Source organism: Setaria italica, chromosome I, assembly GCF_000263155.2.
Source record: "Setaria italica strain Yugu1 chromosome I, Setaria_italica_v2.0, whole genome shotgun sequence".
Classification (NCBI taxonomy): domain Eukaryota; kingdom Viridiplantae; phylum Streptophyta; class Magnoliopsida; order Poales; family Poaceae; genus Setaria; species Setaria italica.
This window is the reverse complement of record NC_028450.1, coordinates 8,288,019-8,302,443: the sequence shown is the minus strand read 5'-3', so window position 1 is coordinate 8,302,443 and position 14,425 is coordinate 8,288,019. Positions and strand designations below refer to the sequence as shown.

General features: G+C 48.1%; 2 protein-coding genes across 4 annotated transcripts; one reads left to right on the top strand and one right to left on the bottom strand.

The window, feature by feature from the left end:
- Positions 1-3,088, bottom strand: LOC101771004 (protein NLP3). The gene is made up of 5 exons (XM_022825339.1): positions 2,860-3,088; positions 2,218-2,759; positions 1,942-1,986; positions 928-1,834; positions 1-774 (listed from the first exon to the last, which is right to left on the bottom strand). The coding sequence occupies exons 1-5, from the start codon at positions 2,963-2,965 to the stop codon at positions 125-127; spliced, it is 2,250 nt and encodes a 749-aa protein (XP_022681074.1). The 5' UTR covers positions 2,966-3,088; the 3' UTR covers positions 1-124.
- A 2,708-nt stretch (positions 3,089-5,796) lies between these two features.
- LOC101763696 (protein STRUBBELIG-RECEPTOR FAMILY 1) lies at positions 5,797-10,169 on the top strand. 3 transcript variants are annotated; one of them, XM_022824650.1, is made up of 15 exons: positions 5,797-6,096; positions 6,201-6,352; positions 6,466-6,595; positions 6,717-6,788; positions 6,881-6,946; positions 7,048-7,119; positions 7,209-7,274; positions 7,637-7,702; positions 7,806-8,245; positions 8,331-8,605; positions 8,699-8,973; positions 9,095-9,218; positions 9,306-9,454; positions 9,544-9,700; positions 9,838-10,169. In XM_022824650.1, the coding sequence occupies exons 2-15, from the start codon at positions 6,235-6,237 to the stop codon at positions 9,943-9,945; spliced, it is 2,118 nt and encodes a 705-aa protein (XP_022680385.1). In that variant the 5' UTR covers positions 5,797-6,096; positions 6,201-6,234; the 3' UTR covers positions 9,946-10,169. The 3 variants fall into 3 exon arrangements, with proteins under 3 accessions (XP_022680385.1, XP_022680387.1, XP_004951957.1); XM_022824652.1 differs by lacking the exon at positions 5,797-6,096 and having other exon boundaries at positions 6,139-6,352; positions 9,312-9,454; XM_004951900.3 differs by lacking the exon at positions 5,797-6,096 and having other exon boundaries at positions 6,139-6,352.
- The last annotated feature ends 4,256 nt before the right edge of the window (positions 10,170-14,425 follow it).

The window sequence follows — 14,425 nt, the reverse complement described above, 5'->3', positions numbered from 1 at the left end:
TTGGTCCTCATGATAAGCTGAAGAAAAGAACACGTAGAAGAGAGTAATGCTTCGTTATTTGCAAAGATATCATAAAGATGTTAGGGCGGTCAAGCGCCAAGGGCCAAGGCTCTATTTTCTGTGACTAATCTGAGCTGCCACAGGAGCTGCCATCGATTTCAGCCAACTCCTGCACCATCAACCTGATCACCGGCTGAGCCGCACCGGAGCCAGACGATGTTGACGTTCCCGACAATGCCGGGACGACGTCGAGGCACTCCTGGAAGTCGGCGTCGCAGGACAAGAGCACCCACTCGTTGTCATCGTCCAGGTACTTGACGTCGAACTCGCTGGCCTCCAGCCCCAGCCTCTTAGCCACCTCCCGCTTCACCGTCGCTACGCCTGCAGAGCTTGGCACCCTGAACCTGATGATGTCCCCTTTGTAGCTGGCCTTGACCGTCACCACGCCAGCGTCCACGCCATGCAAAGGCGTGCGCAATGCGGCGTCCCTGGGAGGAGGCGGCGGCGCATGGCATGAGCCTTGGGAGGAGGCCACTCCCAGAGCACTTGATAGGCATGGCAGGGCATGATCACCACGAGCAGTAGCCACAGCTGGAGCTTGGTGAGAAGCAGTGGCAGCAGGAGTAGAAGCAGCCATGGGGTTTGATGAGCCTGGCACCGACTCAAAGACGCGCTTGATCTTGTCAAGAGAACGGTTCGCCTTGGCGATCTTGCGGAATGGCCATCTGGAGATGCCGTGCTGCCTGCAGATGCGCTTCATTGTTGTCGGACAAACTGCACAAGAACAGAGACATGTTACCTGAGTACCTGACTCATGATCCAACATTCAGTCATAAACAATGTTCATGTTAATGTTCATGACAATGCATGTTTGCGCTTAAATAGTCGAGGAATTCATAGCTGTTCTTGAGACAAGAATTGCCTTACCACCAAGGCTCCTCGCGGCATCTTTCAGGCTCCCTGAGAAGTACCGTTGCAGTACCTCCAAACTGACAGTTTTTTCATTCTTTCTTTTGGTCTTCTTTTTCTTCTCGCCAACTTGTGATCTTGGATCCTCGCCTCCATTTTGATCACCACTGTTCATCTTGGGTGCTTCAATGTCAGCAGTACCCACAGCAGCTGCCAGATGTAGACCCTCCTCATCTGAATCCCTCTCATCTCCTCCATGATCGTTCAGCTCAAACTCAGGGGCATCAGCCATGATCACAGGATCAGGTCGGAGCACGCAATCACCATCTGCATCGATCTCAAAAGACAAATCCTCCAACCCACTTATCACAGTCGCCTTCAGATGGCCATTGCCAAAGTGTTCCGTGATGGTGGCCGCGATGGCGTCCGCCGCCGCCTTCTGCTCTGTGCCGTCTCTGCAGTCCAGCGGGAGGAAGAACTCCAGCACGCACCCTTCCCGGCTGCTGTCATCCATGGACGCGTCGTCGCCATCGCGGCGCAGCTGCACGCAGACGGCGAGGCAGCCGGCGAGGCCGCAGAAGCGCGCGTGGTGCGCGAGCGGGTACACGTCCATGGAGTACTTGGTGACGTCGGCGCAGAAGCGGGGCCCGCGCGCCGCGGCGGCTTCCTCGACGACCCCGCCGCGACCGGGACGCAGGTGGTGCTCGACGCAGTCCTCGCGGAAGCCAAGAAGCCTTTGATCTGCGTCGGCGAGGTAGAACGGCGTGCCGGCCGCCGTCAGGGAGGCGTGGTCGTCCGTGCTGGAGCTGCAACGCTTGCATCTCACCCAGGCCTGCGCTAATGGCAGCTTGTGAGCTTCACCCACTGTGGTCAAGATGTCTGAAACTTCGGACATTGCCATCTCAGCAGCATCGTCGTTGCAGACCTGGTTCGTGAGAAATGACATTGGATTGGATCAGTCGATGGGCATGGCATGACTGTGACAGCAAATGTTTTCAACTTTGCTTAAATTTCATGTGATCGCATTCGCACCTCGGGTGCGGGGCGGCAGATCTCTGAACCTCTCAACGCCACTTCCTGCATTTGCATTTGGTATATACAGTAAACAACAAGTTCGGAAAGCGAGTCATATTTTTCAGAAACTACAAAGGAAATTGTGCCGTGTTTGATCGCGTTGATTCTTCCAGAGGTTTGTGATGTTCATTGGAGTTGGAGGTCGTTGAACATTTCATGCAATAGTGTTTGCATCTTGCAGCAACCAGGAAAGTTGATGTGCAGATGAAGAGCTGGAGCAGAGGAGTAGCTCACCTGGAGGGCCTTGGAGAGCTTGTCGACCTCGTCGGCGAAGCGGATCCTGGGCGAGGTGGTGACCAGCTCGATGACGGCGACGCAGGATCCCGTGGCGGGTTCGAGGATGGGCAGCGCGAGGGCGGCCTGGATGTCGTAGATGAGCGCGTAGCTGATGCGCGCGTACTCGCCGGTGCCGTAGTACTGCACGTTGGGCGTCCACTCTGGCGCGCCGGCGTCGAACACCCGCCCCGGCAGGCCGCGCTCCCCGGGCACGCCGGCGCCGCCGACGGGGAAGGCGTGCGTCAGCGAGACGGTCCGGTACTGGAACAGCCGGTGGCACTGCGGCGGCGCCAGCACGAAAGGCTGGCCGCGGGTGGCCAGCACCCGGCGCCCCCCGTCCCGCGCCGGCGCCCACACCTGCACCAGCGCGCCGCCGCCATCCCCCGCCGCCTCCTTGTAGATCCTCAGCGCCCGCGCGATCCGCTCCTTCACCGCGCCGCCGCCGCCAACCTCCTTCCCCTCCGCTCCTCCGCCGCCGCTCCTGCTCCGGTCACTCGCACCTGCACACCCACGCACGGATCCAGCGAAGCAGCCATGATCAGGCAGACGTTACCTCAAACACCAACCAATCCACTACAAGAGCAACACCGCGACGCTCACATGGATCGCTTCCCCGGCCGTGGCCGTCGTCGCCGCGGTCGAGGCGGAAGTCGAAGCGCTGGAGCACGCCGTCCACATCCACCTCCACCTCCATCCCGACCACCATGCCCAAGCCGATCAACCCCGCAGCCGCATGCACCGCGCCGCAGCAACGTCGAGCCGCAGCTTCCCACCCAAATCCTACTACTCTCCAATCAATTCAACCACCCCGCATCACCACCGAGCAGGTCAGCGTCGGGGCTTCCAGCTTGTTTACTCGCAACTCGCAAGTGGGGGGCGCCAGCTGGCGGGCCGCCATTGGAGGCCCGCGCGGGGATCCACGGAATATGCCGGTTGGGGGTTGGGTTTGGACCGGACCGGGCTAATCCGCAGCTAAACTAATCCCTTGGGCGATTAAACAAGCTTATCTTCGTGCCACTCCGGCTTTGGACTTTTGCAATTTGCATCTCACATCTTGTTGCATTGGGGTGCTGGAGCAAGTACGATAAAAAAAACTCTTTGGATTATTTTGGTATATTATATAATTATTATAAAAAAAGAACGACCACGACAAAGGTGACTAGGCTAGTGTGTTTCTCTTATAGGAAAGAAGAACCAACAAGGTAAGAATAGGTTGGCGCTCACTACTCAATAGACACAAGTACATGCCTGTTGAGTAAAAAGAATACTTCAATGTAGATCTTCTATTCGGATTGAGTTCTTTTCTCTTCATATTTAAAGTAATACTTCTTCCATTCCATAATTTTTACTATGCACCTAGTGTAGATCTAGATGCATAATAATATTTATGAATTTGGAAAAACAAAAACGATCTACAATTTGAGGGAATTTTTTTTCATAAGGATTTGGAACTCGGAAGTGATTGGGTGTGGATAGTACCTTTGAAGTAGGTGGGGAGAAAATGCTGTGCCATTAGCCATCAAATTGAGTTTGTCGTGGAAGAGGAGCTGCACTTGGTTTTGAAATGCGGTTAGACGAATTTGAGTAAGCGCAACGTTAGCACTTGACAGGGATTAAAACAGGTATGGGTCCACGTCAGACCTTGCACTCTGTGCTCAAACGCGGACAGGTACAGCACGGCGCTCACATACCCTGGATGGCGGGACAAGTTCGTCACAGCTTCGGTGCGTGGATAGACTCGGGTCGGGTCGACATGAGCGGCGGGCAAAGCGCTTTTCAGATCGTTATCGCTGCCATTTCAGTTTCAGCGGCGCATCCTAGTCAGTTCTCATTGGCTTTTTGAACAGACCAGTAGCCAGCTATAGGCTGTAACCCAACTGTTAATGCACATGACAAGTCCTCTTTTGCCTTTTATATGAGATGGTACCGGGTGAAACACTTTCAGATGTTTTCTCCCCCCATCCAGTACTAAACCAATATAAGAGACGTGTACACACACGAACTTCAAGATTCAAATTTTTATTTTTTATCAATAAATAGTCTTGAATAATGTAAATTTTGTTTTTTATAAATAATATCATTGGATTGAATTAAAGAAAATAGGTGGTTATTATTTTCATGCTATAAACACTACTAGTATGCGATGAATTACGAGTAAAAATTATTTTTGAAGAGCGTACCAAGTCAGACCACAAGTAGCTTCAACAATGCTACTCACCTAGTTATGAGATGCCAACATAAAACTACTACATATGAAGCATGAAGAGTCCGTATTTATTACATGTGAATCATATTGTTTTGAAGAACTCCAAGAGATTGGGACACACATCATTATAAACACATGTGTGTAATCCTTCCCTATAAGCATCTTCGAGAGATCCACATTGATCTATATGAATACACATATACAACCGTAGCTAATGGTGGAACAAGAAACTCAAATTTTACCTTATTAGGGGGAGGAGAGCGTTAAAATTTTCAAAAATTTAGTTAAAATTTGAATTTTGTAGTGGAAATTTGCATGGTTGGGGGAGGGGGTCTTGTCTCTTGCGTCCCACTGCCACAGTATGTTCATATAAGTATCTCCAAGAGACTCGACGAATAGTATTATTAATTTTCAAAAAAAAAATACTAACCGAGTGAGTTTACAGATAGCATAAAATATTCTATCGTAGACGCTCCTATTTTGAGATGGACGAGCTATTCTTAACAAGATCACGTAATTTATGTTCTCGATTTGTTGAGTGACCGTGAAACCACCGAATGCAGCACGCCAGCACCACCACTACCTTTCTAGAATGCATAGATACATTGAATTAAACTTGGTTTGGCCCATCTACTGGCAACTTGGTCTGCCCAACACACAGCCTGAAGTCTATCCACAGATGGCCAGATGGGCCACCGCTCGAAGCTTTCTTTTGGTCAGCCCAGCGAAAAACTTACCAGGCTTGGCCCATATTCTGGCAACTTGGTCGGCCCATGCTTTACCCAGCGCAGCCACGCTCCACTCCGCGGAATCCAACGGAAGCGCGACGCTGCGGTTTCTCCCTGGACTCTGGAGCGCACAGTTTAGTCCCACCTCGGCGCCGCAACCAGACGCGCGCGGGCGAAGCGCCTACATAACAGAGCCCCTGGCCAACGTTGCAACATACTTACCTGGACGGGGTCGATGGGCGATCATCAAGGCCCATGGCCTAGATCAGTGGCCCACATTGCACTTGGTGGGTGCGCTGGTCTACCATCTCCCCAAGTGGGAGAGTGGACGTCATAATTTGTGGTAGAGGGGGTACGCGTCCGCGCGGCCCCCGCCAATCCTAAGAAATTAAGTTTTGGTCCTTGAACGTGGAAGGTCACTTCGATTTGGCCCTTTTGTATAATAATAGAAGTTCAGAGGAATTGTTTGTCATTCTTGGGGTATATGTCGTTTTGGAGCACTGCCTTGGGCCCTAGTTGCACCTTTCTTTGTTCCTTCTCGGCGGCCCAAGCAGATTTGAACCAGAAAGACTCTGGGCCGAAAGAAGAAATCTGCGTCGGACCTGTTTTTTTGTCCTCTCCGAGGGGGGTTTGCTTGCAACGCCGAGCAGTCAACGGGTAGCTCACCGGCCGGAGCTTGACTCTGCATAACTAGATTGTATTACACTTCATCACCATGCTCACCTGCTGATCAGGATCACATCATAGTTTAGTCCACTCCGTTGCCGAGACAATCTCGCAAAAGCAATGCAAGTGTGCAGCCAGCGACATGTTTCCTCCACAAGCTTGGAAAACCTGGGTCTGAGCCAGCTCATACCTCCGTCTCAGCAGCCATCACTCAGACACCCTTCCTGCTCATGTTCGGTAAGAAGATTCGCTCTCACATATGCCATCACCTGGGCAGCTTGATCATTCGCTACCATTGCTGCCGACACCTACGCCTGAACTTCTCCGTCTGCTTCCTGCAGCTCCGTGCTCTGAAGTTCTGAACTCACACGCCCAATGCGCTGCAGCAGAGAACACCTGGGAGTGACGCTATGGCTCGCCTTCTGCTTGCTGCGGCTGCACGCGTTCCAGTTCCCCATACCCTTCCTCGAACCCTACACGAGCCAGCAAGACGGTGAGAGGAACCGTCAATCTCGCCTCCATCTTTGATTTGAGTGAGGTTTCTCTGCCGTTTTTTTTTCTTGCATTGTGCAGAGGCCAATTTCTGTCAGAATTTTGGAAATGCAGTTGATGCCATCAACGATCTGTACGCGGCACTAGGCTCGCCGGACCTCGACGGCTGGACGGAGGTAGGAGGAGACCCCTGCAAAGAAGCATGGAAAGGAGTGCAGTGCGATGGCCCGAACGTAACCGCGATGTAATACTGCAGTTATCTCCACTGAATACTGATGATGCTCTTCATGAACGAAAATCTTGCATCTGTGCTTTGGTTTGTGAATTTGTTCATGTCCTGATTGTTTTGAGTGCCAACCTGACAGAGAGCTCCAAGGTGCAGGCTTGGGAGGGAAGCTGAGCCGGACACTAGGAGACCTCACTGCCCTCACACTATTGTGAGCATTCATGCACTTTTTTCACTATCTTCTACTACTAGTTCGTCTTTTATTTTGCTTTGATCATCCTGTAATCGTCGCCGCCACAACAGAGACCTGAGCAACAACCAAATCGGCGGCACCATACCACAGAGCTTACCACCTGCACTTACACAACTGTGAGAGAGAACTCTGAATTTTTCCTTCGGTATCATCAGCAGACCGCCAGACCCTATGGTGTGCAGCTCACAGATGTTTACTCTTTGATCCTGTTTTGCAGAGATCTTTCTTCAAATAGCCTCAGCGGCGAACTTCCGGATTCCATGGCAAAGCTAAGCTCACTGTCAACATTGTAAGTACCATCCTTATACAGACCTTTTACTTTTGGCTGACTGTGCAGAAGTGAGTTTTCTGAATTTTCTACGTGTTTGCAACTTGCAGACATGTGCAGAACAATCAGCTATCTGGGACACTCGATGTGCTAAAAGATCTTCCCCTGACAGACCTGTAATTTCTTCATCACATTTGCACTCAGGCCTTGTTTAGTTGCCCGACAAATCAAAATCACTGCGCCAGCACTGTAGCATACTGTAGCGTTTTATTTGTATTTGTGAATTATTGTCCAAATATTGACTAATTAGGCTCAAAAGATTCGTCTCGCAAAGTACAACCAAACTGTGCAATTAGTTTTTGATTTTGTCTGCATTCAGTACTCCATGCATGTACCGTAAGTTTGATGTGATGGGGAATCTTCTTTTTGCATAGTGCCAAAGTTGGGATTTTGGAGTAACTAAGCAGGGCCTCAAACGTCTTTAGTTCCTTTCTGTCAAATAAAAACTGCACACTAGCACTGACACTGAAATTTGCAGGAACGTAGAGAATAATCAATTCTCAGGGTCAATCCCAGAAAAGCTTCTCTCTATCCTCAAATTCCTGTAAGACATTCATCATTTACTTTGACAAAACTACCTCCACATGTCTATCACAGGTACAATTCACTGCCTGTCTGACAAAACTTGCCTACTTGATTCCCTGCAGAAGAGATGGCAACAAATTCAACATACCACCGATCCCCGGCTTTTCTCCAACTCCGCCGCCGCCGCCACCTGTACCATCCACATCACCTCCTTCTCCTCCAATTCCTCCTAAGCATGTGCCAGAATCAGCTGCACCACAAGAACCTCCGGTCCTTTCTGGTTCACACCCTCCCATATATGTGATTCCAGCTACTCCACAGGATGCCCCTCAGAGACACAACAACAAGGTGTCACCGGCGAAAGCCGCCGGGTTCAGTATCCTCGCCGCCGGTTCAGTGAGCATTACTGTGGTTGCAATCGTGTTAACGGTATCGAGATGGCGCCAGAAGAGAACTCTCCGTGTAGGATTCCTTAGAGGAGTTGAGATGAGCACGCCGGGTTGGGTGAGGGAGCCTCCTAGAGTGGGTGCAGTTGCCAGACCAGAGAGAGAACGCCATTCAGGTACACAAAAAAGGGCATAACTGTCATTTCATATGCACTTGTGCAGTCTCACTCAATGTTTTTTTCTATCCGATGATTACTGAAGGTGCTGAAGAGAAGATTCATTGGCCTCCGAGAGATTATGTTAAGGCGGCAGGATCCTCGATACACCCATCATTCAAGAACAGCAACAAGGACATCACTGTGTCAGACTCAGATACGAATGTTCAGGGAAGTTCAGAAGGCCAACCTCAGCAATTTCCTTTCACATTCTTTACTGTTGCATCCTTGCAGCAACACACCAACAGTTTCAACGATAAGAATCTGATCAGGGAGACCTGTTTCGGCAAAATTTATTTAGCAGATCACCCAGGAAGCAAGGTAACCTTAACTGCAAAAACACTAATTCTGATGCCAGTTTCTTCGCTCCTGATTGTGACATTCTCGCCTGAACCATCTCTCTGTATTCTCTAGTTTTCAGTACTGAAGCTTGACGGTGGCACCACGAACATGCCGGTGGCCGAATTCCTGAAGATTGTTCAGGGCATCTCCGAGCTCCGGCACCCGAACGTCGAAGAACTTGTAGGGTGCTGCGTGGATCACGGCCAGAGACTACTCGTCTACAAGCACTTCAGCGACAACACCCTCGACGACATGATGCGTTTCGAGCACCGGGCGTCTGACGCAGCTGAGACGCTTCCCTGGGATGCCCGGGTAGCTGTCGCTCTCGAAGCTGCAACAGCGCTGGAGTATGTCGTGCCAAGATCATCTCATCTCGTGCTTGCTATTTTGCTGTTAATGTGTTAATGAATCCAAGTGTTATGCTGATGAATTTGTGCCTGATCGAAAAATTTTGATGTTCTTTCCAAGGTATCTTCATGAGGGGAGCCACAAGCAGGTGGTTCACCGGCATTTCAGGCCAGAACACATCCTCGTCGACGGCGAGCTCCGGGTGTCTATCTCCGGAGTTGGCCTTGCTCCATTTGTGCCTCAGGTAGTAGTAATCTGGAAAAAAAAAATTCAGACAGGAGGTCGGTTTCTTGAGTTCCATCATGTCTGTTGATGACTGTTGTCTGCTCAGCTTCAGATGTCAGACTACTGCAGCGGCGCGCTGAGCTACGAGCCGCCGGAAGCGGCGGACCCCGCCGCGGCGTGGACGGCCAAGGGCGACGTCTACAGCTTCGGCGTAGTGATGCTGCAGCTCCTCACCGGGCGCAAGCCCTACGACAGGTAAACTCTCCTCGATCCGTGGCGTCGCCTGCCGCCGGCGTTCAGCACGAAGAGCTAGCTAATCGATGCGTTGTGCGTGCGCTGTGCAGGTCCCGGGCGCGGGGCGAGCGGCACCTGGTGCCGTGGGCGAGCCCGCGGCTGCACGACCTCGCCGCGCTGGGCAAGATGGCCGACCCGCGCCTCGGCGGCGCGCCGCCGGTCAGGTCGCTGTCGCGCTTCGCCGACATCGTCGGTCGGTGCGTTCAGGTGAGCCGTCCATCGCAAACCCCCCTATCTGCGCACGCGCGTGCGCCTCAACGCGGCGCGCGGCGCGGCCGATCGATGGATACTGACGTGTGAGCTTCGTCTGCTTGGCACGGCGTGGCGTCGCATGGCGTTCGCAGCAAGAGGCGGAGTTCCGGCCCGCCATGTCGCAGGTGGCGCAGGACCTGCGGCGCGCGCTGGAGGAAGCGCGCGGCGGGGCGGGGAGCGGCGGCGCTGCACAAGTTTAGCTAGCTGCTGTGCTCACCGATCGGCTCGCTCGGCAGCTTCATGGGTACGGTGGGTGGAATGGAAGTGCACGGTGGTGCATCATGGCAGTTAGCTGACGCGATGCAAGCATGATTGTAATCGCGTAGTAAATTGATTGTGTTCTTCACTTTTGTAAAGATTAAGTGATAGCAAAGCGGGCAAAATTGAGCATTTTCACCATAACAATTATGTAGCATATTTCACATGTCATGCCATTGCTATACATGATTCGTTTTGATTGCAACTGTTTTGTCATGAGTTCATAATTATGCCCACCCCACCTAGAACAATTAAGAGAGAGATGAGCAAGAGATTAGTCCAAAATTATTTGGTGCTCATGTCTTCAAAATGTTCTCGCTAAACACTGTTGATTTTACATCCCCATTTTGGCACCCTTTGTCCCTAAAACATTCATTTCCCTGTGAAGACATGAAGGTGGCATCAAGGTGTAGAGCACACCACTCGCAAAGAAAAGGTGTAGAGTAGATCTCAGCAAACTACGAACCGCCCGATCAAAAGCCCGGTTTCTTTTAGACTAAAATATCTACCCAAACCCATCCATAACCCTATCGGGCCAACAAAATCGGGTCCAATTTGGACCGTGCTTAGGACCTTCTACGTCATATTTTATAGTACAAATATAATTGATTTCATTATTCAGGTTGGGCTCGAGCTAGCCTGATTTTTTTGGCTGCCACCAAATTCAGCACCACCAAGGTACTAAATAGCATTCGTAGCGAACGCAATAGCATGTTTGGACTTAGCGGCTGCTATTGTCCGCTATTGCTCATGTTAGTCCGCTATTCGCTATATTTACAGTTCAAGTGACATACGAATATAAATCAAATGGTAATAATAATGTTTAAAATGGTTATTTAGGTAATGGCGAAGAGCTATTGGATGAAAAATGAAATTTTTTATTTATTGATATGGAAATTTAATGTTAATATATATCCATACATCTTAATTATACCTATTTATTTGTGATTCTTACCATGTTTCATGTAATGGCTAACTTAAAACTATAACTTTTTATAAGTAAACTTGATGTTAATATTCATATATGCTCTAAGCTTGTGACTATTTTTTTGAATTCCACTATTTGGACTTAGCGTCCGCTATAGCACCCGTTATCCGCGATCCGCTACACCGACACTAATCCGCTACCATACCGTTAAATGCTATTTAGTACCTTGAGCACCACGCCCAACCCTAAATGAGTGTCGGTTCGGGCCTCTTTTGCTTAGGTTCAGGGCAAATTACGAAGAGCACACCGATATCATTTTTCCCTTCATCTTTTCACAGAAGAACCAAACACCCTTTCTAACCACAATAATTTGCACTCTGAATCGGAATTAAAAAAACACTTGACTCTCTTGCCCTTCCTCTTCTCACGCCAGAGCTCATTAGTGAGCCTCCCCAGTGCTTGCGCTGGTCCGAGATGAGCAACTTTCTTGTGCTCTCTAATTGTCTTTCGTATTTGAATTCAAAAGCTTCAGCCTTTTGGTTGTTGGATTTATTTTTCTAAACGAAAATTGAGGCTTGGGTTTTACTAATGTAGCATATGAGCACATAAGCCTCTCTCTCTTGCGATTCCAATTCCAATTCTAATGTGATGGCGACTACCCCTTTTTACAGCTGCTCTAGTGTTAGGAAAATTGGGTCATGAGCTGTGAAAATCGAACTTTATACATTGTAACATTTGATTTGTTGTGTGTTAGAACTCATAAATTTGACTCCTAAATTTGCGCCGAATCAAGACATTAAAATAACCCTCTAGCTTTAATGTATGCTATCATTGGGGATGTGGCCATCGGTTAGAGAGATGGGCAGCCCCACATGCTTTTATTTTTTGATATGTAGCCCATGAAAGCAACCTTCATGCAAGATGAAGATGACATCATTACTTTGGATACAAACACCACAATTGATCCTACAACGATTACTACATTACAAGGACCCATTAGACAGGACCATGCACGTAGTTTAAATCATAAGGTGAGCATGTTACTCACTGCCCATATGAATATTTGTAAGGATGGAGTGTTACTAAATTATTATGATGTTTTAATGCTTAGAAATATAGGAGTATCACTTTTGGATCAGGCGGCCTTATCAGGCTACAAGTCATCTTCGAGAAAGACTTACGAGTTTGGTTCCGAGGCAGCAGACAACCTCGCACCAAAACGGTCATATCTCCTTCACACAACACTCAATTGAGATATTCTTTAATGCTTTGGAAGTTAAGGATGAACTATTTATTTTGGTTATGATCCCAGCTCCAGAAGCCTCATGGATATTTCTATGTTATCAAAATAATGTGTTGCATCACTAAATTTGGAGCCCGAATTGTGAACGTCGAGTTTCTCCACCAATCGGTTCTACCCTATTGTTGGAAGATGGGCCAATACATCATCATGGGAGGTAATAGACTCTCTGCCATTGATCAAACTTTACATTCCCGAATTGATTTTTTTCACTAGAGCTGCCCTTACAAGGTTTTATTTTTTAAGTCATGAACTTATTTTATGTATCATATGGGTTGGAAGACTTCTCTCTTTCAATTTCCAAAAGAAGCAATTGGCTTGTTTCATAGCCCTTCTCTTAATGGTTAAGCATAGCATAGCCTTCTCCTCCATGTGCTTATCTACGTTGCACCACATGCTTCTTAAAATAGGCTCCAAGTGGGGGCATGTTGCCCCCAATATGAATCTAGAATCTAGCTTAAATTTGTGATGTATGTCATGCATGCTTTATTCATATATATCCTTATGGTAAAGCACTTTTTGGGATTGAACTCCGCGACATATCAACTACGGCATTGGGATTAGCGACATGTTCACCGGCATTGGGCTCGCACGGCCCAGGCTCGGACTTCGACAGGTGCATGGGTTCAGAAGGATCGTCAATCTTCGAGAAATCATATGACAAAATATGATAACCTTTTCTTACGACAAATTTCAAGAAGGAAAAGTTTTTCTTCGATATATGATGTATAAAAAAAATGATTAGATAGGACCAAACTTCCAAACAAGAAAAAGTTATGAGATGACAGGATCATCTTTCGCCCATACTCAATATTGTGGTAGATACACTAGCTAGACGCCACAGAGATGACCATGTAACATGGATAATTCCAGACTTGGAATCTGAAGTGTTGTCTATTCTATGATAACGATACCATCTTTATGGAACATGATGTAGCATATGCCAAAAAAATGAAGCTCCTCTTTTTGTGCATTGGATAAAAATTCGGACTTAAAAATCAATTTCACATGAGAGTGATCCTTTTCTGTTATGGTAAGCTAAAGGAATGTAAACACTAATTCTTCCAAATTTTTTTCTAGCGTGTAGTATTGGTTCACTGGTTGGAAGCAAGTACGGGGGCTCATGCCCCTCCATTCCCGCCCCGCGCCCCGCAAGATCCGTCTTTTTAGTCGTTTTGTCCTTTTATATGGATCACCAACATCTTCGCCTACATATGAACTATCGATGCCTATTCCAAGTCACTAAATCGTGAAAAGCATATCAGATCATGAATTGTTGTTCAGCAGTACTAGAGGCATATACAAAAAGGTTCAATATGAAGAAGGGTTATCCACACTATTTGAATTCATCCTTTGACATCATGTCAATCTATGGCATCCTAGAAATTCTTTTTGGTAACTATGTCTTTAGACTCGGTAGCATGTCGAGATTTCTTATCTAGGTTCTAGCATGAGCTTTTTAAGCCTTGCCAGGTGTCCTGTACATACTCACATTATGGATAATATAGGACTTGCAATATTCGCATATGGTGGTACGTTTCTCTTTGAGAGAAGTAGGAAAAATCATGTTAACCCTTATTTCTACATTCACATTGATTTTCTGTGTGTGCAGACCAACAAAGCTAGCAATGACCATTGTTGCCGATCTTTATCCTTGGGAGGAAACAAGGGTGAAGATAAGTAACTTCCAATTAATCATCTCTGGTTTAATCCTCCCATTCTATGAAGCTAGGAGAATAGGGGCATGCAAAAGCACTCTCAAAATATTTCAATGTCGAATGCAGCCGACTGCGTTCAAAATAGAGACATTGCACTATGATTCAAAAATCCAAGTGGAGATATATATACCATACTAAGCCTTATTTAGCCCATGTTGTTCATCTTTATATTTTTTGTTGTTTAGTTAATGCACTCTATGTTTTAGCTTGCTTATTCGAGTCTATTCGAGTGACATAATGCAAACTCCGTGATGAATTATATCGGATGTCTAGAATCCAATTCCCAACATTGAGAGAATACTCAAGTCGGTAATGTGTTGGCCTTCAACGGCTGCACAAAGAGAGGGCGGTACACAAACAACCAATCGGCGCAACGAATACGTTTGCGCTACTCGCCACATAGGATCCCATCAACACGTGTGTACGACTCGGAGCGGTGCGCGAATCTCAGAGCAGGCGGAGATTCACTGCGACGG